A 23449-nucleotide genomic window follows, 5' to 3' on the forward strand; every position below is an offset into this window, starting at 1 on the left:
AACAGGGAACAGAGCAATAGAAAGTGGGGCCCCCCGATTGCAATCTCCGCGTCACGGACAAAGGACCCTGGGTCCCAAGGGTTAGAAACTATTAAAACGTTAATTACCACCGTTGAAATATTTCAAGTTCCCCCCACCGTTGGTGTTGTGCGCGAGAAATTACTGAAACGCGACTGCAGAAAAAAATCCGCTTCCGTTAGCCTGTCCTTCTAGCCGCGATCTTGCTTCGAGGTAACCCATATGACGAACCACCCATACGCGCGCGCCTCCTTCCTTGCATCTGCACACCACTTGCATACATTACGCGCGGGGCACACGTGTGCACCTGAAACCTTTGCATCGAACTCACGAGGGTGACCGGAAGGACCACTGCACACACCATCGGCGAGAGCCAATCGATCCTGCTGCTTTCGTTTCGTTCCAACGACTGTACTTCGAACGCCACAGTATTCACTCGATAAATGTGAAAGCCTTGGAACAAAAGTTCACATTTACAAAGAACGATCCATGAAATTCTCCACCTCTTTTGAAACGAGGGACCAAGTGTCGATGCAGTCGCCGAAGTTTCAAGACCACTCGATCGTTTATAACATCGTAGTCACATTAAACGAATCTTTTTTCATGAAACTTTTATCAATATATTTGTAAAATCTTCCAAATTACAACGAGACCAAGCATGAAGTAATTTAAACGATATTTAATCATTTGGCAAGTGATATTGACTCGATAGTTTCATTTATCAAATAAGTCTTCTATTCACACTTATCGTAGTCATACGTTACAACGCGATCGAATGTGACTCGAAATCGGTAAAACCAGGTTTCTTTCGTCATTTATCGTTTAATAAATATTTAAATGCGATGTAAATTATATTCGCGTTTGGTCTCGTTTTAATCAAAAAGATCTGACAAATATAAAAAAAAATCAGTAATAAAGTAAGGTAATCTTGGCATTAGTATTGTTTCACTGACACGGGCATTTATCTTATCGGCTGGTATTACATTGTAATTATCTGACGTGTATCGTAAAGTGTCGCATTAATCGCTTGACTGATTTCAAGAGAGACCCCCCCTAGTAGCGGGGATAAAGTTTCACATTTATCGTGATATTGCTGTATTCGTTTCCATTTCGTTCGAGTGAAATACGCACGCTCGCTGGCACGAGCGAATCGAGAAATCGCGTTCCGATTTTCGGTGAAAGAAGATGGACAAAATGAAAAATGGAGGAGGAGAATCAATACGTCGGGAGTGTTCGATGCTGTATCCTTGGCGTGATGATTTTTGTGCTCGGTGCTTTTATCATCGAGCTTTTGGTAAGGCCCGTGCTAGAGTCGTTCGAGCGACTGTTTCTGGGATTGTTTTTAACAGCTTGTATCTTCACTTCTAAGTAAGTTGACCATTTGAATCGAAGACGACTTTTTAAATACAATACGTAATGATTTGTAAATAATACTTATTAAGTGTGTTTGACAATAACTCCTTGGATACACTTGCAGGTAATACAGAGTTTTGTTGGTCTCTGAGAACATCTATCAATCGCATAATTTAACCTAACATTTCGATTCAAGATGCGGACGTTAACAATGTCAATGCTGATATGTATTATTATATTTAATAATACGTTAAATTAAATTTGTTTACTTGTATAAATTATATTCATACTGACTCGTATTTACTTATATTATTATAGCAAGCAAATAATGTAGAAACTGGGAAAGATTAATTTCCATGTTACAATTCTCAAACTGATATGATAAATTATGCTACATTTAGTAGCATAATTTTTTTTATTAAATTATGCACTTTAACCTAATGCTAAACGTATATAACATATGATAGCTTTTAAAATATTCAGAATCTGGCTTATCGAAATGCTCAATTATTTTCAGTATGGTGCATTTACATCTAGAACGGTAAAAAAACGATACTCGGCCATTTAAATAAAACTCTACTAAAAGTAGCATTATTCGTTCGTTAAAAATATCTCGATATCGAAATCTCTGTCCAATTTCAACGATGGACGTGAAAGAAGAATTAATACGTTCCATTCCGTTGAAATGTAAAACCACTTTGATCTTCTGATTCATTGATATTCTATTAACGCTTTTTATTTAAAAATTCTCCATCGATACAATGATCACGAGTATTAAATTCTCTTTCGGAGATTGATAACAATAATATCGTAAACTCTCACTCCTGCTGATACACTTTTTACAGAATTTATATACCAGTCCCACGGCATATATTTATAGAGAAAATTTGGATACCTGGAAGAAGTATTACCCGTACTGACGTCGTATAAAGTCGTAACAAAGATTTATATTCGCAGTGGGATGCTCCGTAGACCAAATACTTACGTACTTCTACCTGTTTACTATGTAACAAGAAGATATAACCTAAGGTAAGTTACAACAGTCGTGTTGTTGTTTCTAACTGTAATCTCGGGAGTTGAACAACTATTTAGATGAAATACTAAATATATAAAATTTTTAGACGACGTAGGAATAAAGGATTGTCTTTGAATTTGTACCAAATATCAATTTCACGAACATCAACTTCACAAATATAAACTCAAACATGTATATATTCTTATAAATATAAACTTTCAAAAATATATATTCCCACAAATGTAAATTTCTACAAATACACATTCCCGCAAATATAAATTTCTACAAATGTACATTCCCACAAATATAAATTTCTACAAATACACATTCCCACAAATATAAATTTCTACAAATGTACATTCCCACAAATATAAATTTCTACAAATAAACATTCCCACAAATATAAATTTCTACAAGTATAAACTTTCGTGTCCTCGCGTCGTTTAAACGAGGGAACTTTTATTCGATTAAAAAGCTCGAGCCTTAAAAAGAAAACACACCTACTCAAATTTTTTACATTGCAGTGCGCAATATTGTCGTGACGAGGGGCCTGTGTGCAGCCCTCTTATCCTTTTCTGCCGCCACTCAGACTCGTTCCTAATCTCTCATTCAGAGCATTTTCTGTCACGAAAGAAGAACGCAATCTTCCACCTTTCTTCTCGGAGGAAGCACTTCTTCGTAACCTCGCGTGGATGCCGTGGCATTTATCGACCGTACAGGTGCAAAGCAATCTTAGAGAAATCGATGCACATGCCGCGTCAGACGTCTGACAATTTCAGGCATCATTTATGAACCTGAATCTATTATTACAGCGTGTACTGGATGAAACGCTCGCGACGTGTTCGACTTACGACCACATAAGACAAACACACCGATGCATTCGATGGAACTCATATTTCGTATCGCGACCTTTGAATCGCTAGTCGTACCAAATAGTTATGTAAGTACTTCAAGGACGTACACGCAAACTATCTAAAACTTCTTCGGGTAATTCGCGTGTATAGGATGATATTTCGATCTTAACTCGCGGGTTTGATGATACCTCGACCATGTACTTGGTATCGTGAAATTCATTCGTAACCTATTACTGTTTCCCGTGATTAATGACGAGTAATTGTTGTCTTAAATGACAGTAATAAATTTGTGCGAGTTACGTATAGAAAAGAAATAATCGATTTTTCGAAGAACACCAATTATATTGATAATTATACTGATGAATACGAAAGAAATGAAAAGTTTAACGTAGCACGTTATTATAGAAGATGGCACAGGTATAATAAATAATAAATGATCGAAACAATTGAAATTGTTTTTTACAGTAAATATTCATTCTCACCACCTACGATCTAATTGGCCGATTGACTTCATATTCGAAGAGAATTTTCATTAAATATACCTTTCAAAATATTGAGCTTTACTATTCTTGTTAGCACGCAAAATAAAGCTAAAAAATATAAATTTAGAATTCAAAGTCTCGCCATTTTTCTATTTACCAATATTTTAACGTTTCCCTAGTTCCTGCTACAATTGCATTCTTCCCAATGAAAATACTTTCTCACCCTCTGTCTCTGATTAGCGAATCGGTTGAAATCGAAGAATCCAATACAGCGTCTTTTTTATAAGAGCCATTGAACAAGAAGCTATAACTCCAATAACGTTCAATATTTCCGAATGAAAAAAATACTCTGTGTACTCACAAGATGGACGAACATATCTGGAAATACTCGCTACGAAACAGCCTACCTACCATAAAAAGAAAAAAAAAAAGGAAAAAAAAAGAAATCATAAAAGGAACCGAAAAGATGACAGTCTAGACACCGATACCCCCTTAAAAGCAACGAGATACCACTGAAAGAGTATTTCAGTAACATCGAGTCGTCTCTGGGCTCGTTGATGGTGGAGAGAAAAATTGAATTGTAACTCCACTCTCAAGACGTGGAGAACCCGGGGGTAAAAAAGTAGCCGCGCGATATTTCATCGAACCCATTTAATTTTTCAATTAACCGCAATTCCACCGAGATTTCCGCCTCTCGGGGGCGTAACGACGCATCGCGGTGGTTCAGCTCGGCCGTGAAAAAACAGTCTCCGGAGAAATTGAGTCATCGCCGCCGCGTCGTTGCACCCACGCGCGACGAGGGATGCACTTAACGCTCCCCCACTCTCACCCTCTGTGCAACGCGAGTGCACGTGGTTGCTCGCGTGCAGAATCGACGGAGACGCGGAAACTCGCGGAGATTTCGCGTTCGAGAGGCGGTAACGACGACGACGACGACGACGAACCTGCGTACGAACGAGAACGAGCGAACGAACGAACGAACGAACGAACGAACCAACCACCCTGTAATTTTTCCTTTTCGTCCCTCTCTCACCGGCAACGAATCATAAGCGAGAGAAGCGCCAGACGGCATTGTCCCTTTCTCGTAGTGCATTACGTAAATGAGGGTACACCGTGACCATTGTATTCAATCTGCGCGAGTCACGACGACGGTGTCCTTCCGCTTCTAATCATCGCGTGAAAAACAAAAGAGCGCCGAAAGTGCGAACGATGTCGGCGATGGGGCCAACTTACTTCCAGCTTGTTGCGTTTCGATCTCATTGTTTCGTTACAACGAGCGAGGTGCGCGTTGCGACTTCGAGTCGATGGAGAGACACGTTCCCAAAGCGTCGCGGCGCCACGGTTAGTTGAATCCTCAAGTAGTCGCGCACCAAGTCGAAATAATCCTCCGGTTTGGGACACCTAGTTTGAGACCACCGATCGATCGTCGCGGGGATCCTTCACCGTTTTCTCTTCTTTTTTTACGTGTTTAATAACAAAATTAAGATCCGCATTGTATAGTTCGATTGTACTTTAGGTAGTCGAGTAGATTTTGCATGGATTCTTTGTACTTTAAGTTATCTTCTAGTTTGGAACTTTTGTTACTGTCTGTCCTTGGTTTATTATTTGCAATGTGAGATGTATTCATTATTTGCAAGTTAGAGATTCCGCATTGTTGATGAGACGTCGATAGGTGAACTTTGCGTGGCCTGTTACGATTCTTGTGTTTAGTAAAGCGCGAGCTTTTCCTGTAGAAGTTATTTCGAGAAGTACACTCTTCTCGTTCCAACGGTACATGCTTAATTATCGTGTATAGTGAACCATCGATGACATTCTTCCCGATACAGTAAAGTCTCCGTCGATGTCGGTAGCTCGGGACATCCGAGTGCCGACAACAGAACAAATAGGGTATATTTCACATCGCGACGACGTCCCGATTTATTTACATAAAAGGAGTCCAGAATCGTCCACTCGGCTACCTGATTACACGGCTGACTATATTCGTGGAAAACTCCTTGTGGAGTGGGGATAGCGACCACCATCTGGTAGAGAGTAGTCACGCGATTGCCAACTATGGAGACTTTGCTGTAATTATTTTTGCGGTCTTACAGATGTCGAGAGTTGTGTCGTATAAATATTTATAACGAACGTAACAACCCAGGCCACGTATAAGAATCGAAGGGGCTCTCAACGTGTTAAAATCACCTGTAAATATTCGAAAACGTGAAAATTAATTTCCATGCTTCGTATTGAAATACGAAAAACAACGATTTTCGAGAAAATTGATTTTGGACTCGTTTGGAACACTATTTACTCGAATTCGTCGACTTCTTGCTACTTTTTTGAAAACGAAACTGCGTAGGAAAATACACCGTTCCAAGTTTTCGATTTATTTTTGTATTCGGAAACACTTTCTTCTCGATTGCACACTTTTCGAAACACTCTGTATAAAAATTTCAAGTGCAGACGACGGTGCATTCGACGAAAGTGTTCATTTTTTCAAGACACCCGATCAGTGGTAATCGTACAGCGATCGTCGATTTGAAACTATACTTTGAATTGTACGGGTGGTCCATGTACTGTGCAAGGTGGAGATGGTAGGAAACTTATGTTTTGGAAAGACCTGCAGGGACGCTCGAGAGCGACTTCAACTACCTCTATTGTTACGTGACTTTCACTGGGTGGCCGTTTTGAGGGTCATGCGTTCGACTACCCAACGTCTGGAAATTGTCTACCACGGCCCCTACGGACCTGTGCTCTCGTATTACGCTTCAGTCACGTGTGCTTCGCTCAACCGTGGCTCGTTTTATCCATCGCTGTGTATCAACTTGGACAAATTTCCAGGCAATATTTAACTGGAAGAATGGATTAAACGTTCCTCTTCTAAAATCGTAACGCTTCACTGGAAAATCAATCGGTCATTCAAGACCACTTCCCTAAATGTAAATCATTTTAAACATATTCATTGTGTTCATAAATGTACACTGTATAAGCCTGTTTATCTATTTGAATTAAAGAAATACGTATATTGTACATTTTCCTAGATTAGATAGAAAAATTAGGAATAAATTAACATGCACACTAGAATGTACATAAAGTATGTATATTGTATATACAGTATACATAAAAGGAGTGTGTAAAATACACGTATTTCTATACTTTATAAGTGAGCCGTACTCAAACGTAATTCAAACTTCGAGAGGAACGAATAAAAAAAAAAAAAGGTGTGTAACACCCACTATTGGAATCGAGCACGAGCTTTTTTTCTGTTTCAGTTGTGCTACGTATGTAGAAAAATCAAAACGGTGAACAAAATTTCGAAAAGAATGTCATTTGTACTCAATTTTGGAGTCACTTGTAGCACATTTTGATACCGAAGCACCATAGCTTCGAATCGTTATTTTTTTAAACCAATCGCTCATTTCGGTATCTTCCTTCGAGGCATTCGAACAGTCAACGAGAAACAATTGGAGTTTCGTTCTTTGTTCGACGTAACGAATCGAATACGAAATATTAAAAATTTCTCAAATAACAAACTTCGTTCCGCGTATTGTCGGTATATTTCACGGAAATGGAACTTTGAAGCTGTTGCACGAAAAGAAAGCAGAGAGCTATTCTGCCACGCATTGTTATATATCATTACACCATTGACGTAATGAGGTTAATCAGTGACAGTCGTTCAAACTGAATGAATCGCTGCGATATACTGCCGCGGTTAACGAAAGTGGAGAAAAAGTGCAATTTCCAGTCAATGAAAATTGCACGCACGTGTAATGTCGAATAAACCCTGAACCTTTTCATTAAGATTATTATCGATATTTTACATCGTTGTATCATTATCGATATTCGTACGGTCGCTTCTCTCGAGAGTATCGTGCAATTTTATTCAAGTTTCTCTCTCACTGTGCGGAAAAAGAAACTCGCTCTCGATAAATGCATACATTCGAACATTGCGTGTAAATAACGTCGAAACAAACTTAATTCTAAAAAGATTTTATTCTTTTACTTAATTTGATCTCACTTCATTTCTTGATAGATCATTTTCTTTATCTACATTGTCCTTTGTCATAATAATTGTACCGAAAGAGGAACCAAATCCGTTAACAAACTAAATAACAAACTAAAAAAGAATAAATTCAAATTGAAAGCACACAGGATGGAAGAAATTTCTGCGAAGATCAATCGAACCCACGAATCGAAGGAAAGGAAATTATTAGGTTGTCCGGAAAGTCGTTTCGTTTTCCAAAATGGAGAATATATAATTTGATGAAATGTTTTTTATACACTCTAAAGAAATCGTGTTTCATTTTCACCAAAGAAAACGAAATGACTTTCCGAACAACCCGATACATCCGATACTATCACCGGTATCGTTTGTCAACAGTTTCTGTTATTTTGTATTCGTTTTATCGTTACACGTAGATTAAAGCGTCGAAGAATGCGACGCGTGTAATTAGACGCGTGAAATATCTGCCTCGTCGCTGTTACGCGAATCCAGACTATCGGTATCTCTTTTATGCAAACGAACACGTGGCTACCTCTACCCGTTCCGCCCCTCCGTTAAAGAAGAAGTTTTCCTTTTAGACGGTCGTCCTAGATTTCAAAATTTGCGAAAGGTAGTTCGCGCTTGTTCGTCCCAGTTCGCCAACGATTTTAGAGCGCGTCGACGAGGGCGACAAGCATCGTGGCGAGTGAAACACGCGAATTCGAACCGAAACGTATTTCCGATCGTTGGTCCCGAGCGGGCAGATCTGCCTCGAGTGACATTCTTTCCTTCCAAAGGTATCCACGTACTTCGGAATACCGAGAGTAGTTTCTCTATTCGAAGTACCTAACCAACTTTGATCTCGACGAGTGCAGCCAAGAACACTGGAGTGTCCCAGAAAATTCAGCTCGTTCGAAAATCTTAATTCATCGATCGACAACTAGAGAACTCGTGCAAAACGTACAATGGGTGATATAAATTATTACGAGCTACTTGTTTGACGTTCGGTAGGGAACAGAATCGAAAATGCATTTAATTCGTGGCAATATTTTGCAACTATTTTAAAGCTTCTACGATAAAAGAAGAAAATGGCCCTGAGTAACGTTCTTTCGTTTCAAAGGTATCCACGTACTTCAGAATCGCGAGAGTAGTTTCTCTATTCGAAGTACCTAACCAACTTTGATCTCGACGAGTGCAGCCAAGAACACTAGAGTGTCCCAGAAAATTCAGCTCGTTTGAAAATCTTAATTCATCGATCGATAACTACAAAACGTACAATGGGTGATAAAATTATTACGAGACTATCTTGAAACTGTTACTCGTTTGACGTTTGGTCAGGAATAGAATTGAAAATGCACTTAATTCGTAGCAATGTCTTGCAACTATTTTCAAGCTTTTACAATAAAAAAATATATACGTGTGATGGAATACAGATGTAACTGATGTTTGTTGCGTGTGAATGCAAAGGGCTATTAAATATTTATATGTACACAAAAGCTTCAAAATGGTTATAAGTTATTGTTACGAGTACAACGATACATTTTTAAAGACCAAAGTATCGTTTTAAGGGCACTTTCAATTCCATTCTTGATCAAACATCAAATAAATAGTAGTTTCAAAGTGTTCGTAATAATTTGATCGCTCGCTATAATTTTGAGCGTGTCGTCGTTCGACGTTATCGGTTCCGGAACTATAAATATGACAATTTTCACTTTTTGAGAGAAGATGTGGAATGGTTTCTTTTTTTCGTTCCTCTGTGATAAACCTGTACGTTGCATAACAACGGTGATTGTACACTAATCTCGGGTACATATGTTTTTATCGTCTGATTACGTTTTACATTCAACCGTGAGTTTTCAGAATTTATCGAATCGTGTATTTACGGTTCTGGTACAAGAGTGCGAAATAATTGTCGAATCACCCCTCCCCCTCCCTCGCCAAAAAAGTGCATCATTGCTCGAAACGGGCGACGAACGGAGCAAACTCTGGGAGAATTATAGTTTCGAATGTATAAAATATATGTGTTTCCAATAATGGAAACTTTAAGTTTATCGCAACCCCTAAAAATAAACCAACAATGAACGCGCAAAGAAAATAAACATTTTCATAATCAACACTCGAATAACCATCCGACAAAGTACCGATACCTAAACACACTTACAAACGATTTAAAGTGACTACCAAAAAAACAAAGATAGAGTAGCTTCAATCGAATCAATTTACACCAACTTAACGTCCAACGATTCGATCGTTACAAAATCATGTCTAAAACGATAAAAGAAATCCTACCACCGAATAAGAAACCGAAACCTGAATCGATCCCAAATTTCATCAAACTTCGATCCGTTCTTTCGGAAAGAAATTCGAAAGAAAATTTATTCCTCGACCGTGCGAACTGATACGATCTCGATCGAAAGATCGAGTAAAAAAAGTATGTTCGATTGGTGGGATCGTCGTAGTTGAAGAAAAAGCTCGAAAGTGGTCCAATTTTAGTTTGATCCCGGAGGGGGCAACCGTCCGGTAACGAACGACTCGTTTACCCACGTATTTATTTACGAAACTTGTTCGACGAAACCGAGCGGTCTTTTTCTACAGATCCACGGAGGTCACGGTCAAACTCACGATAATAGACACCTCCGGTTGGAATTCTAATCGACCCATCGACTTCGAACCGTTCCGAGATACGACGGAGTTTCGAAGTCCCGTAAACCACGTAGCGGAGCGAACATCGGATGTAAACTCATAATTTCCACGCGATCGTGACCGGGGTAACCCAATTCGCCAACGTCTTGCGCCATCGTGGTGCCTCAATCGTTCACCTATAGGCAGATGCGCGCGTGTTACGCGGCAACAGCTGGTCACCTGCTGTTCCACCGGACTATTTCCCTAGCGAGCCGCCTCTTCTTTCTCCCTGTATGGAAACGCGATTCCCTTCTCCGCGTCACGGTATACTCGGTACGCCACGGTGGGCACACCGATACGAGTAACGATGCCGACGCGTACAGAGAGGGACAGAAACCCGCGACTTTCTCCGATGCAGATTTATTTCCAGTGCGAGCGACTTCCTGCACGGGGAAAACAATAATGCCTTCCCGTGCACGGTGAGAGATCCATTGAAGAAGTAGAAGAAGTAGAAGAAAACCCGTATTTAAATCGCGCGCAACTTTCTTCATCGCGTGTTTAACCCTTTCCGGGAGTACGCGTTTCACGTTTCACGGCTCGGAACGATGTCACGCGCCGTGAGTATTCTCCGTCGAGGTTCACCTTCTTCCTCGTGATATCTGTTTCTTTTTTATATATCGTAGGATCGATGGACTTTGTTTCATTCCGCGGTCACTTCTTACGGTGGAGTTTCTCGGAAAGGTTCTCTTTTTTGTAATTATTCTTCGAAAGTGTGCTGGATGTATTGGCCCCGTTCAGGTAAGTGCATGGAATTCTTGAAACGAGTAACAAGGGTGTAATGATACATGCAAAGAAGAAAGAGATACGCGTAGGAAGGAATAATTGCAGAGTCGAAGATTGGAAAGATGTGGATAGCGGCGTGGATAAGATTCTAAAAATATATAATAAGAGTATTCGGACAATGTATGGACGATATGTACGAGATACAAAAAGATATTATTAAGACGGAAGAGGCACGTGTATGAAAGAATAATTATAGAGTCGGAGATAGGAAAAAGGAAGATAAGGATAGTGGAAAGGAAGGAGATAAAATATCAAAAGGAACTGGGATTCTTAGATTGTGAACGTTGCGTGTTGCGGTGTGAAACAACTGTGGACAGTGTACGTAGATTGTTTCCAAAGATTATGTTAATACCTTAAGACGGTATCATAACACCAGAAAATAAAACACATCGGATATCAAAAACTATCCGATCCATCGAAATGCTAAAATAAAATGCGAATATAAAATTTACATTATCGCTATTATTATTAAAAGTTTTCATTACACGTGTGTGGAAGTACACGTGTACATAAATATGTATGTACGTATTTATAAAAAAAAAAAAAAAATGCGCAAGAGAAGTGCAGTTGAAAATGCAGTCATGAAACCTAATTTGAATGTATTAAAATAAAAGAAAATTACTGCAATGTATTATTGTTATTTCAATAATACAAATGTATTAAAATAAAAGAAAATTACCACAATCTATTATTATTATTATTTTACATGGTCCAATGTTATCGCGCCACCTTGGTACATATACCCCCCTTCCTCCGAGCAATATAGAGTAAATATTCCGGACTATGAATAAAAAGAATTAACATAAACAATGACCAGGGTACCGAAGCAACGAGCGCGATAAAATAGCGCGCGAGCGCAAAAACAATGAACTAGGCGTGCTGTGCTTGTGCACACGTTAAATTGCACCGGCACGGCAGCCAGCATTCGACGATGCACTCCTGTATCCTCAATCGATATTTAAATGCCTCAAGGATGTCTCTAGCAGATGAATACAACCATGATCTCCATCCTTGACACGTTTCTGTCCACCGGTGGGAAGTCGTGAGCTTAAAAAGCGGTACGTAGGAGAAAGAGAGTGGGGGTTGAGGGGTGGGGTAGTGGGCTGGAGGGGGGAGGGGGCGAGTTGCTTGGCTATTTTGTACGAAATTGTGAAACGTTTTTGGGACATTGAAACATCAGGTGTAACAGTACGCGACGGTCAACCGAGGATCTTAAAACGAAATAATACATCAAACGCTGCATTTCTGCTTAATACATCGCCCACGTTTCATACATACCACGAGCAACTCGCTAATAACATCCTCCGCGACCTGAGAATTCTGATCCATCGGTTTACGGATATGTCGCTTCGCGCCAGACACGAAGCCCGGAGATCGTTATATTTTCCTCGGGATTTATTTTTCTCGACTAATTCCGAAATTACGCGGCTAAATTTACGCGAATCGCGAACATGGAATAATAGAAACAACAAAAACAACGCAAATAACACGTACGGTACACGGATACCGCGTTCGGTAGGATTGAAACAATAAACAGTGGTTGGCAACGATTAACTTCAAGTTAAACTCGCGAAAGAACAAAGGGAACGGGAAACGATTCTCTTTGGAAAATTTAATTAAAATATTTATGCAAACGGTGATAACAATGCGCGCGAAATGCACTCCAAATGGCTGATGATAAATGGTTTCGAAAAACAAACGTGCGTTCAAAAGTATAAATAGAGGCTTCCTTTATGCCGAACGTGTTAAATTAAAAAAAAAAAGAACAATTGATCGCGGAGACGAACTGACGAGGAGTAACCGTGGATGAGTATTTGGTAAATTTTATCAATTATATTTGAAACTCGACGCAGATCATATTTTCCAATAATTTGCTCCGTAAATCGTGTCGATAGTTATCGTATAAACAACGTTAACTTACCGTGACAGAATGTTTCTAAGTTGCGGAACATTATTCAGATTATTCCAAATATTATACGTATACTCGTGAACTGAACCTGTTCATCGAGATATTAATTGGCGTACACACTCAATGGCCGCCAGTTCTCTTTCCCGCGTACATTAAATCCCTTATCTGTTCGAAGGAATTTCTTCGCGGTTATCTTCATCTGGTCTCGTGGTCGAACGCGTACGATTCGCGTAATTTACAGCGAAAGAAAAACGATCGGAAATAGCGATCGAAACGTTCACCGAATTTCGTATCCGTTGGATTTACGGTGCGCGTCGTGGGTTTGAAGGAACATCGATATTCCGATTCACGATGTGTCGAATATAAATATGGCGGCTTACGGTGCGCGAGAGTACCCGATGACGCGCCTTCGATCTGTCATCGAGGATCGTTCCGCATGCGGAAACTGGTTTACGCGATGCAACGATCACAGGCCGAGATGCTAGGAATCCGAAACTCCCGGCTTCTTCGAGTCAACGTACCTCCCTTCTCTCCCCTCTTTTTAACCGAAGAACGTTGCGGCTCGTTCCTCTCCGCCACGGAGGCCACGCAATCAGTTTTTTCGAGGTTCGCGTGAAACAGGTATTCGGAACGGTTACTGAAAGGTACGCGTATTGGCAAGACGCCGACACGAATCCGAATTACCGTGCGCCGTGGGTACGAGAATAACCGACCTACGTGAAAATTAGAATTGAGACGTCCCGCGGGCCCTACGTTTTTGTTACCTTCGAAACCGGTAAAGTCTTGATAGCGTCGGTGATAAAACGATCCCAAGGCGTTACACGACGTTTCGATACAGAACGAGCCACGGTCGGACATGCTTTTGGAATAGTAAATGACTTATTTTACCTCTAAGTCGAGTCCATTATATTCGTATCACGTGTCTGAAATTTTAGTACAGATTCGAGGACGGTGTTTTAGACTGTCATGAAAATGGAAGTACGGTTTCACGCACTAGATCGAAATAAACGCGGCCAGAGTTATCTATTGCGTGAAACAGAAATATGGGAAATACTGTTTTTAATGGTGAACGCCGAAATGAATGTAAATAAAACATTATTTCGAAGTCCCGAAGGGAATTCCGATATATCGATGGAAATAAGATTAAAGTAAATCGTAAACAAGTATCGAGTACAATTTGAAATGGAAATACTTTGCAATCACCGACACGAAAAATCTATTTCGCATTTCGTATTAAACTGTCATTGGTCGCGGCTGAGAACTCCAATTACGTATTGGGCTTCAGAAGCAATAAATTCCAACGGTGTTACGGAAAACATCGAAAAATTCTTAGGTTGGAAGGAAGAATCGTATAATCGTTTGTTAGCAAGAATTTAGATGATATACTTTTCGAAATAAATCATTTCGTTATATTTGAAATACTATTTGCATTTATATCGGCGGACGCTATTTAAAATAGCGTTTCAAACGGTTTCATGCGAAACGATACCCATCTCTAACTTCGATACAGAACTTACGCGGGAACGCTTTAAAGTGGATAGAGATTCTCCGTCAGATGCCGTTTATACGAGATAGAACCGTTACCGCTAGTAAGTTACCACGATTTTCCAAAAACCCTTGCACACGCATTGCGTCTGCTACTAATTGTCCTTGTCGCGAATATATGCAGACCCGCGTGACACGAGTAACTCTTTCATAAAAGTTTTCGTTAAAAAGAAAAAGGTGTACTCACCGTTCGTGCGAGCGTCGCTCCCACCGGCGATAATCCACGTGCTGAGAACACACTGGACAACACAACGTGCACACAGACAAAACACTCACGGTAGTAAACTATGAACGAAACAAAACGTCAGTATCACTAACGAGTTAACGAACAATACGCGAAACGCGTAGTCCCGATACACACCGAAAACAAAAGACACGGCGAAAAAAAGGTTGAAAAACACGAAGCGTACGAAACAGACATTCGCTCGTAACCGTCTCGCGTGGCCGGCTGTGACTCTACTCCGGTTCGCTTCGGCTTCGGCGCGACACTCCAACCCCCTCCTTGCTATAATTTCCCCTACCGCCGGCGCAACTTCTACTTCCAGTTTACACTTCCGATCTTCTCGGCAATGTTCGGCACTTTTCGGCTAGATCGGCGTTTCGTAGTGTCAGACTTAACAGAAGAAATTATTATTTTTAATTTTGTTATGTTGTTACTTCAAATTTACGACACGTGTATTAATAAATGTATCGCGAATGCGTAAAGACTGAATAAAGTTTAAATTTCAACTTGCTATGTAATAAACTAACGATTCTTAAACGTAAAAATCTTTACAAATTATCATGCGACGCGTGATTGATCTTTTCAATATTGTCGTTCATGTAATAATTTCTGTTTATGAATTTCCTCATTAAATATTCCTATAGAATTAATATTATTATAACATGTCGGGTAGTAAAGAACGAAGGAATGTGAAAAATTGAAATTTTTTATTTAAAAATTGATAATTATCATATTATCTTCTTATTTTTGTTTTCACCATTTTCCGTTTGTATATCTTTTTTCAATTCGTAAATCTAGAAGAAAGAAAAAAGTTTAAAGAATATTTATTTAAAAATATTTCTAACAATTTAAGCATATAAAAACATACTTGTATATATGCTTCGGTTAATGTTATCATCTGTGGCAAAATTTGAGTCACGTGCAAATCTTGTAATTCGTACCACTGACCAGTTGCTCTGTGTAAAATATGCACCCTATATGTTCCCTGACCAGGTTCACCATCGTGAACTATATTTGCAACTAAATCATATGTTGTAAATGGATGCCTTTGTTTCACTTCGGGCGTCAAAATATCTCCAAAATCTACATTTCTAGAAACAGTATATGTATTTAAATTAGAATCTGGTGTTCTTCTTAAAATATAAAACATAATGTTACACAAACTTACTTAACTGGGAAATTAACTATAGTAGGATTTTTTTCTACAAAAAACGTATTCTTTGTAAATCTCTGGAAAAAAAGTAAAACTTTATATATCGAACGATCTTAACTTTTATTATGAGAAGATTTATACTTACTTTTATGTAAAGTATAAGATAAGGAGGAAGTTCTGTAATTTCAAATCTTTTCATAAAATTCTCCTTATAGGTTTTATATTCCTTTTCAGTTACAGCATTAAATTTATTTAATAGTGTATACAAATTGACCTATAGAAACAAAGAAAGTTACATTTTATTATAATTGCAATGTATACATTATTCACTACTTACTTGAGGAATGATATTTTCAGTGAATTGATCTTTAAAGAGAGGCGGTGGAGGAAGATCACATGTTAAATATAAAAATGGACTTTCGGTTACAGTTTGACCATATTCTACAGTGTGAAGCAATTCACTTCTTTGACTTTCATCTAGTTCAAGTGGCGGTATTTTTCGTGTGTATATACGCATATGACCCAAAAACGTTTTGTACACTATACTGGAATCACGTTTTTTCGTACCATTTAATGCTAAATGAAGAGCATTCAAAAACCATGAAAGAAAATCAATTGGATCACCTACAAATTTCATTTTAAAATATAAAATCTCTTATATTAGTAACAATAATTGTCTAAATGTAACAATCATATACCCTGTTCCGTAAATTGAAATCTTTTTTTACTCCATAAGACAACAGCTTGTAACATTTCATGGGGACTAACGTGTGCTTTAAAGTTACGTGGATTCCATAATTTTCTCATTAACTCTCCAAATCGTTGAACTAAAAGATAGGAAGAATCACCAGGTGGCCTTTTTACATGAGAATAATTAGACTCTCTTAAAAAAAAGTCCCTTAAAGGTGTGACATGGGAAAGTGCCTGTATAACAATTTAATTTTTAATTTTACTAAAACAATACATTGATAAATGTAAATATCTAAAAATTACTCACTTGTAAAATAACATTGCAATAATCGTTTGCTTTAATATTATTCATTCCCACAATACCTGGAGAATATAATGAACCGTCTATAGCTCTTGATAATTTATCGCTTTTATCCAAATGAGCAATTTGTGTTTTATCAAATGTAGGATTTAAAACATATTTTATGTCATCTAATGATGAATCTAAACAGTAATTGTTTATTGTTAAATACTAACACATTTTAACATAAGTTAAATGACAATAATAATAATAATATTAACTTACCAATTATTTCATAATTGTCGGGTAAACAATAAAATTTTAAAGTATGAAGATTAAGAAATACATGATGGCTTTCTGCCACACTGTGTGTATATGCATGAGTATTAGTACCTCTACCTTGGAAATACTTTCCACATACAAGACAAGCGTACACGTTAATCCTTGACAATGATACTGAACATAATTTTTCAAAATCAAAGTCTAAAAATTGGCGATTTATTGTATCCAAATAAGGACACAGTCGTGGTGCTTCTGCATTTGTTTTCGCAATTTTAACGCTTTCTGTAATTGAACAAATAAACTAAATTGTATTGTAAATTATTTTAGGTTAGATATTTGTATCTAAATATAAAGTAAATATTTGTCAATCCATATGCTTATTTAAATTAATCTAAATTCCACTAATAATTATATAATGTATAAATTATATGTCAAACGATTGTACATTAAACTATAATAAATATAAAACTGAAGGAAAGACATCTAACCTTAAAATACAAGTATGTAAACAATGAATTTATACCACTGCATTAAGTTTATAATGATCACTAATAATGGATGACAATTGAAATTGTGAAAACTGCAATCGCAACTACTCACTGTCGGTATCGTCATCTGAATCACTTTGGTTCTCTATGAATTTCCGTTTTTGTTGATACTCCTGTTTATTCGTCGCCATTTTTTATTACAGATTAAATAGAAAAACATTTTTATATAGTAGTTACTTTATATTTATTTATACAAAACAGAATATATCTATAAATAATATCATATCTTAAATTATGTTGATTTACTCTAATATTTTATTAAATAAATAAAATAATGTTGATAGTTTTAATTTACTTTTTCTTATGATGTTTAAAAAATATTCAAATAAAAATTAGTGGAATAGAAATAAGAATGCACTTTAATGATATCTATCAATGCATTTATTTTTCATTTACTTTTAACAGAAAATGAAAACATTCTTAGCATATTTTTCAAATGCATTTTTAATTAATAGCATTACTTAAACAAATTTATTAAGTGTGTTTTTTTTTTAAATATACTTTTAAATCTATTAAATATATTATTATTATTCTATTAATTAAATAGCAACATTTACAAAAAATGTGCATTATTTAAAAAATGAGCAAATAGAAATTTATTTGTCTGAATTTATAATAGACAAACAACATTGTTTGACATTATTTTATATTTCAGTAACTAGAACAGTGTTGTGAAATACCAGAAATTAAATAAATTTATATTATATCAAATACTCGTTATTCAAAAATGCAACCAGGAAAATTTTTCGATCTTCGATATCTCGTTAATCGATGGAAAGAATGCTTTGCACGCCACCTACAAAACTGATTCTTTTTAGATGAAAAGAGAGCAGCGCAAGCTGTTTCCCCCGCTACAAGTACGACTGATTGTAAGACTCCCGATGGTGTGAACGCAGACTCACTTGACAAATACTTTGGATAATGCATATCTATAAAGTAGAAAGACTTTAAACTAAAGATCTTCAGAAGCCGGATTAGGGAACATCGTAATGCGTGCCACAAGTTCGTTGAATCACATAACAGACTTTTCCCGTTGGATTTAAAGTAAAAGCTTTAATCGGATCTTGGGTCGTTCGTTTGGTCTGGCAACAAGACGATCTTCTCTGTTCTGTTGATATGGCCGTCGTCGAGGAATTTGATTATTTATGTCGTCTATGCGCGACCAAAACGGGTATTCTAATGGGATTACCGATCTTTGAAGCCGGCGATCAGATGCGCAACATTGACAAAAAAATAGCCGCGTGCTTGCCAGTGCAGGTAAAATCGTGCGTAAAGATAGAGGTCCAATTTCACTGCAATCTTTAGAACTACATCCTCACCCCCTCTTTTTAATTTAACTATAAATAGAGAAAGAAAATTGGTGCAAGGTTTCACGATCTTATAACGATGATCAGGATGTATGTTGACTTTGACAATAAACAGTTTAAACAAACATTCCAAAGATTATAATGCTTGTTCATATCATGCTTAAAACAAAATATCTGTGTTATTAATCAATTAATTAATCATTTTCAGGTATCTATGAATGATCAACTACCAAAAATAGTGTGCGAGGAATGTGCTTATAAGTTGGATCAATTGTTTGACTTTCGTGAAAAATGTTTACATACAGAAGGGATGTTCATGGAAATGTTAAAAGAAATTGCTAAAGATGGAGTTGTTCGAATATCAAAGCATGATTTGGTGGAAGTAGAAGAAATGAGCAGAATTCAAAGGAATATAGATAGAATACAAAGTAATATTGAAGATGTACAAAATCATGTAGTTCCTCAGGAGACAAGAGAAGCTACTATACATACGATGCAAGTTATGGATGAAATGGATCTGGCAGGTGGTGAACAAGTTGTTACACAAGAAGAAATAGGACAACAGGATGCTGGTATCGAGGTTACAGGTATCGACTGTTTAAGTGGCGATACTGTCAGAATGGTCGACGAACATATACGAGAAGTAAATGAACTGATAAATCTTCTTTTTGGCTTGAACATATTTGCTGGGATATAATTGTACTGTATATATTGAGATGATATTTTAAATATAAATACTTTTGAACTATTAATCTCCATGGTTTTAAGAGTAACTTATTTATACTGTCTTATTATAGGTTTCCAATCATCAAATAGCAGTACATCTAGAGGGTGATATGACAGTGGTTGGAAATTTAACAGTAAGCGATCATTTGGGTCAATTAGGAATAAATTATGTGACTTCTATAACTCCTGAAGATCAAAATAGAGAACAAATAGTACATTATTGTGACAATATGAAGTATGAATCAGTAAAACAAGAATATCGTAGATTGAAGGATAGATTAACTACAGAGGACCCAACAAATGTACTTGAAAATAGTGTAAGTAGTTGAATTGGAAAAATAATATAATTTTATATAATACAACCAAATTTTTGCAGTAAATAAATGAACAATTTCAATTTACAGGTACCACATGAGGGTAGTGATATAGAAGAAGCACATGTTGGGGAGAACGAATCCCCTACACATACAACTCCTTCCCAAACAAATACTTTAGCATCGACAAGTCAAGTTGCAACCGGAAATACGGAAATATTAGTTGAATATACAAAAAGAGCAAAACATACATTATTAGAATCAACACTTAATAATCCTACAATTGATGAAACAGGGTCACATTGGTATGTGTGTCCATTTTGTAACGAAGCAACATTAGGATCAAGTAATATGGTAGCACATTTTGAACAGTATTTTTGTTGCTGTTCTTGCGGTCTATATTATACAAGTGTAGATGCATTAAATATACATAAAGAAAGATGTGATGTACATAAAAATAAAACAATCAGCAAAGAAAAAGAAATTGCAGAATCAGAATTAGTACCTTTACAAAATGATACAAATATGGACGAACAAAAGAAACAAACAACAGTGAGACAAAAATGGACTCCAAAAGTTTGCACCCACTGCGGAAAACAATATAGGACAAATTATAAATTACAAGAACATATGCGAAAACATACTGGTGAAAAACCTTTTCAGTGTGTGACTTGTGAAAAAGCGTTTCGCAGTAAAATAGGACTTGCACAACATACAGCCACACATACAGGACAGTTTGATTACAATTGTTCTACATGTGGTAAAGGTTTCCAGTCTAAAAGCTACCTTGTTCTTCACCAAAGAGTACATTCAGACTTAAAACCATTTCCATGTAACACTTGTGGACAACATTTCAAAACAAAACAATCTTTATTAGACCATCAAAATAGACACCTTGGTGTTAAACCATATGTCTGTGAAATATGTGGTAGAGGTTTCATAACTAAAGGGCTCTGTAAAAGTCATCAAAAAATACATTCAGGCATGGATAATCGACAATATCCATGCGTGGTATGTAATAAAATGTTTGTTAGTAAAAGTTATCTTAATACACACTTACGTATTCACACTGGTGAGAAACCGTATTTGTGTGAAGTTTGTGGTAAAGGTTTTTTAACGCGTGTAGATCTCAAAATTCATTCAACAATGCACACTGGGGAGAAAAGTTTTAAATGTGATATGTGTGGAAAAGTGTTTGCCAGAAGGGCTGCGTTAAGATGTCACAGAAGACTACATACAGGAGAACGACCTTACAGATGCGATATTTGTGGTAAAACATTCACACAGTTTACTCCTATGGCTATTCATAAGAGACTGCACACTGGAGAGCGACCATATGAATGTGATGCATGTGGCAAAACATTTGTCTCAAGATCAACTATGATGTGTCACAAAAAAAAACATCATGCTACACCGACTGTGAAAAAAGAAGATCCAGTTCCTCGTCAGAAAGAGATAAAGAATATTTTACCAGCAGAAATTGTGCTTCGAGATTCTCAAGAGGGAATTCAGATTACTGCAGATTGAAAAACATTGAAGTAATACAGACAATGCATGATAGAAAATAAAATATTGAGTCTGCATTTTATAAAAAGCGGCATTAGTCACCATGATGTATTCCTTTACTGTAGCATATATGTTAAAGCTGTATACAAAGAATATATTTTCGAGAATTCTTTGCAAGGGGTAAAGATATGTTTTCTAAAGCCAACCGTATATTTAGAAAAAAAAATGAAATTAAACAATTATTTACATTATTTTCTTTTATACCGGTATGAATATTTTACCGAAGTATGTTAATACTTTGAAACTATCTACTTTTTCTATTTACGATCTGTATTGTTCTAAAAGAATACTTTGAAGATGAACAGTTGCTGTTACTTGAGCCACAAAATATATAGAGTCAACTTAAAAATAAGTTATCAAAGTGATAAACATGTTATAAGCTTATCAGTCTATATATTGCATGACAGGAAATGGTTTTTGATTTATAATACTCAATTTTCCTAATGATGTATATTAAAATGCTTAGTAACATTTGTAACATATTTTCAAGACAATTCAAGTAGAAAGTGTAAATTTTAAAAATTTATGATCAAATATTTGTATTTTAATTATAACAAAAATCTTGAATCATTTGATGATGTCTAACTTTACTGAATGAAATTAAAACAAATTAATTTTTAATCTATTTTTTAATATACTTCTAGGAAATAGAATATAGTAACATACTATTATTCATACAGCAATATGAACCCAATTTATTTAGAAACATATTTATATATGTTGAATAAAATGAAATATTCTTTTTATTACATAAACATTTGAAAATTTACACTTCATATTCTATGTGCATTAAAAATTGTTATAAACACTACTGAAAAATTAGAAAATGCAGCTTTTACTATCAATAATACAATATGATTATCATAAGGAAAATGAAATATTTTCTTATCGATACTAGCAAAATATTAACATATTATTTAATAAATCAAAGGCTGATAGCTACTTTTATTGCAAGGAAATGCTATAGATAGAATGGTGATTATATCTTGTTAATGATATAATTTTATAAACTTTACAGAAGATTAGAATTACATATGATCGCCTTTAACACATCTTATATTTCTGTGGCATCCCAGCGATTCTCTTTCGAATAAAACAGCTTTCAGCACTATACAAAGTAGAAATTGTGATATATAATAATAAAAAAACGATTACATTATTTGTAAATTTGTGATGATTGTAATATTATTATTGACAAATCTTCTCGATAAAAAATATAAAAACTTTACAGTCACCTTCAGAGTTATTTTTAAGTTTTATACACCTATTCACATTATTTTTTTATTTACTGTTACTTCAACCAAGAAAATTCGAAATAATAAAACACCTTTCTCTTATACAGAAGGTTTAATTAATCTAGTTAGCAATAAGGAAGATTTAAATTAGCGGAAAAATGACCGATTTTATTAAAAATTCTTTTTATTTCGAAACGGTATTAAATAATAATATTAATGACAAGAGCTGCTATATTGATAGTTGGCTTAAAATTGTCTTTTTGCAGCAATAACATAATACAGGCGTTACACGCGTACGTCGGTATTTTTAAAAATGGACATAAACTTATTTCTGTCTTTAACTACATTATTACACTGACCTGTTACGCAGCTATTACATATGCACACTTGTGTGTGTGCATAATGTGTAGTATGTGTCTAGCGTGATAACAATTTCCATTATAATCGCTGTTTGTATTGCCCTACATCGTCCTACAATTGACAACAAATATTTAATCTATAATTTGACATTAACTACCTA

General features: G+C 36.3%; 3 protein-coding genes across 6 annotated transcripts in view; 1 reads left to right on the forward strand and 2 right to left on the reverse strand.

The window, feature by feature from the left end:
* LOC143150547 (rap guanine nucleotide exchange factor 2) overlaps positions 1-15048 on the reverse strand; it is a 300304-nt gene extending 285256 nt beyond the window's left edge. For all 3 annotated transcript variants that reach the window (XM_076318903.1, XM_076318900.1, XM_076318899.1), the window contains exon 1: positions 14793-15048. The gene's annotated coding sequence lies outside the window, so the exon portion shown is untranslated. The remainder of the gene's footprint in view (positions 1-14792) is intronic.
* Positions 15049-15518: 470 nt separating this feature from the next.
* Positions 15519-17912, reverse strand: Usp39 (ubiquitin specific protease 39). The gene is made up of 9 exons (XM_076318916.1): positions 17834-17912; positions 17237-17515; positions 16979-17154; positions 16680-16905; positions 16319-16605; positions 16127-16255; positions 15997-16058; positions 15697-15919; positions 15519-15622 (listed from the first exon to the last, which is right to left on the reverse strand). The coding sequence occupies exons 1-9, from the start codon at positions 17910-17912 to the stop codon at positions 15557-15559; spliced, it is 1527 nt and encodes a 508-aa protein (XP_076175031.1). The 3' UTR covers positions 15519-15556.
* Positions 17913-18611: 699 nt separating this feature from the next.
* LOC143150548 (uncharacterized) lies at positions 18612-21811 on the forward strand. 2 transcript variants are annotated; one of them, XM_076318914.1, is made up of 4 exons: positions 18612-19038; positions 19297-19731; positions 19886-20131; positions 20219-21811. In XM_076318914.1, exons 1-4 carry the CDS (start codon positions 18898-18900, stop codon positions 21653-21655), a joined length of 2259 nt encoding a protein of 752 aa, XP_076175029.1. In that variant the 5' UTR covers positions 18612-18897; the 3' UTR covers positions 21656-21811. The 2 variants fall into 2 exon arrangements, with proteins under 2 accessions (XP_076175029.1, XP_076175030.1); XM_076318915.1 differs by lacking the exon at positions 18612-19038 and adding an exon at positions 19086-19178.
* The last annotated feature ends 1638 nt before the right edge of the window (positions 21812-23449 follow it).

The sequence above is a fragment of the Ptiloglossa arizonensis genome, chromosome 8, assembly GCF_051014685.1.
Source record: "Ptiloglossa arizonensis isolate GNS036 chromosome 8, iyPtiAriz1_principal, whole genome shotgun sequence".
Taxonomy (NCBI): Eukaryota; Metazoa; Arthropoda; class Insecta; order Hymenoptera; family Colletidae; genus Ptiloglossa; species Ptiloglossa arizonensis.

What these genes read in the sequence shown, in the direction of transcription:
- LOC143150548 (XM_076318914.1), top strand. Translation starts at nt 18,898, where the DNA reads ATGGCCGTCGTCGAGGAATTTGATTATTTATGTCGTCTATGCGCGACC. An exon ending in CCGCGTGCTTGCCAGTGCAG is followed by an intron (nt 19,039 to 19,296) that starts GTAAAATCGTGC and finishes AATCATTTTCAG; the next exon opens with GTATCTATGAATGATCAACT. An exon ending in TCGACGAACATATACGAGAA is followed by an intron (nt 19,732 to 19,885) that starts GTAAATGAACTG and finishes GTCTTATTATAG; the next exon opens with GTTTCCAATCATCAAATAGC.
- Usp39 (XM_076318916.1), bottom strand. Translation starts at nt 17,912, where the DNA reads ATGGCGACGAATAAACAGGAGTATCAACAAAAACGGAAATTCATAGAG. An exon ending in CGACAATTATGAAATAATTG is followed by an intron (nt 17,155 to 17,236) that starts GTAAGTTAATAT and finishes ATTACTGTTTAG; the next exon opens with ATTCATCATTAGATGACATA. An exon ending in ATTGCAATGTTATTTTACAA is followed by an intron (nt 16,906 to 16,978) that starts GTGAGTAATTTT and finishes ATTGTTATACAG; the next exon opens with GCACTTTCCCATGTCACACC.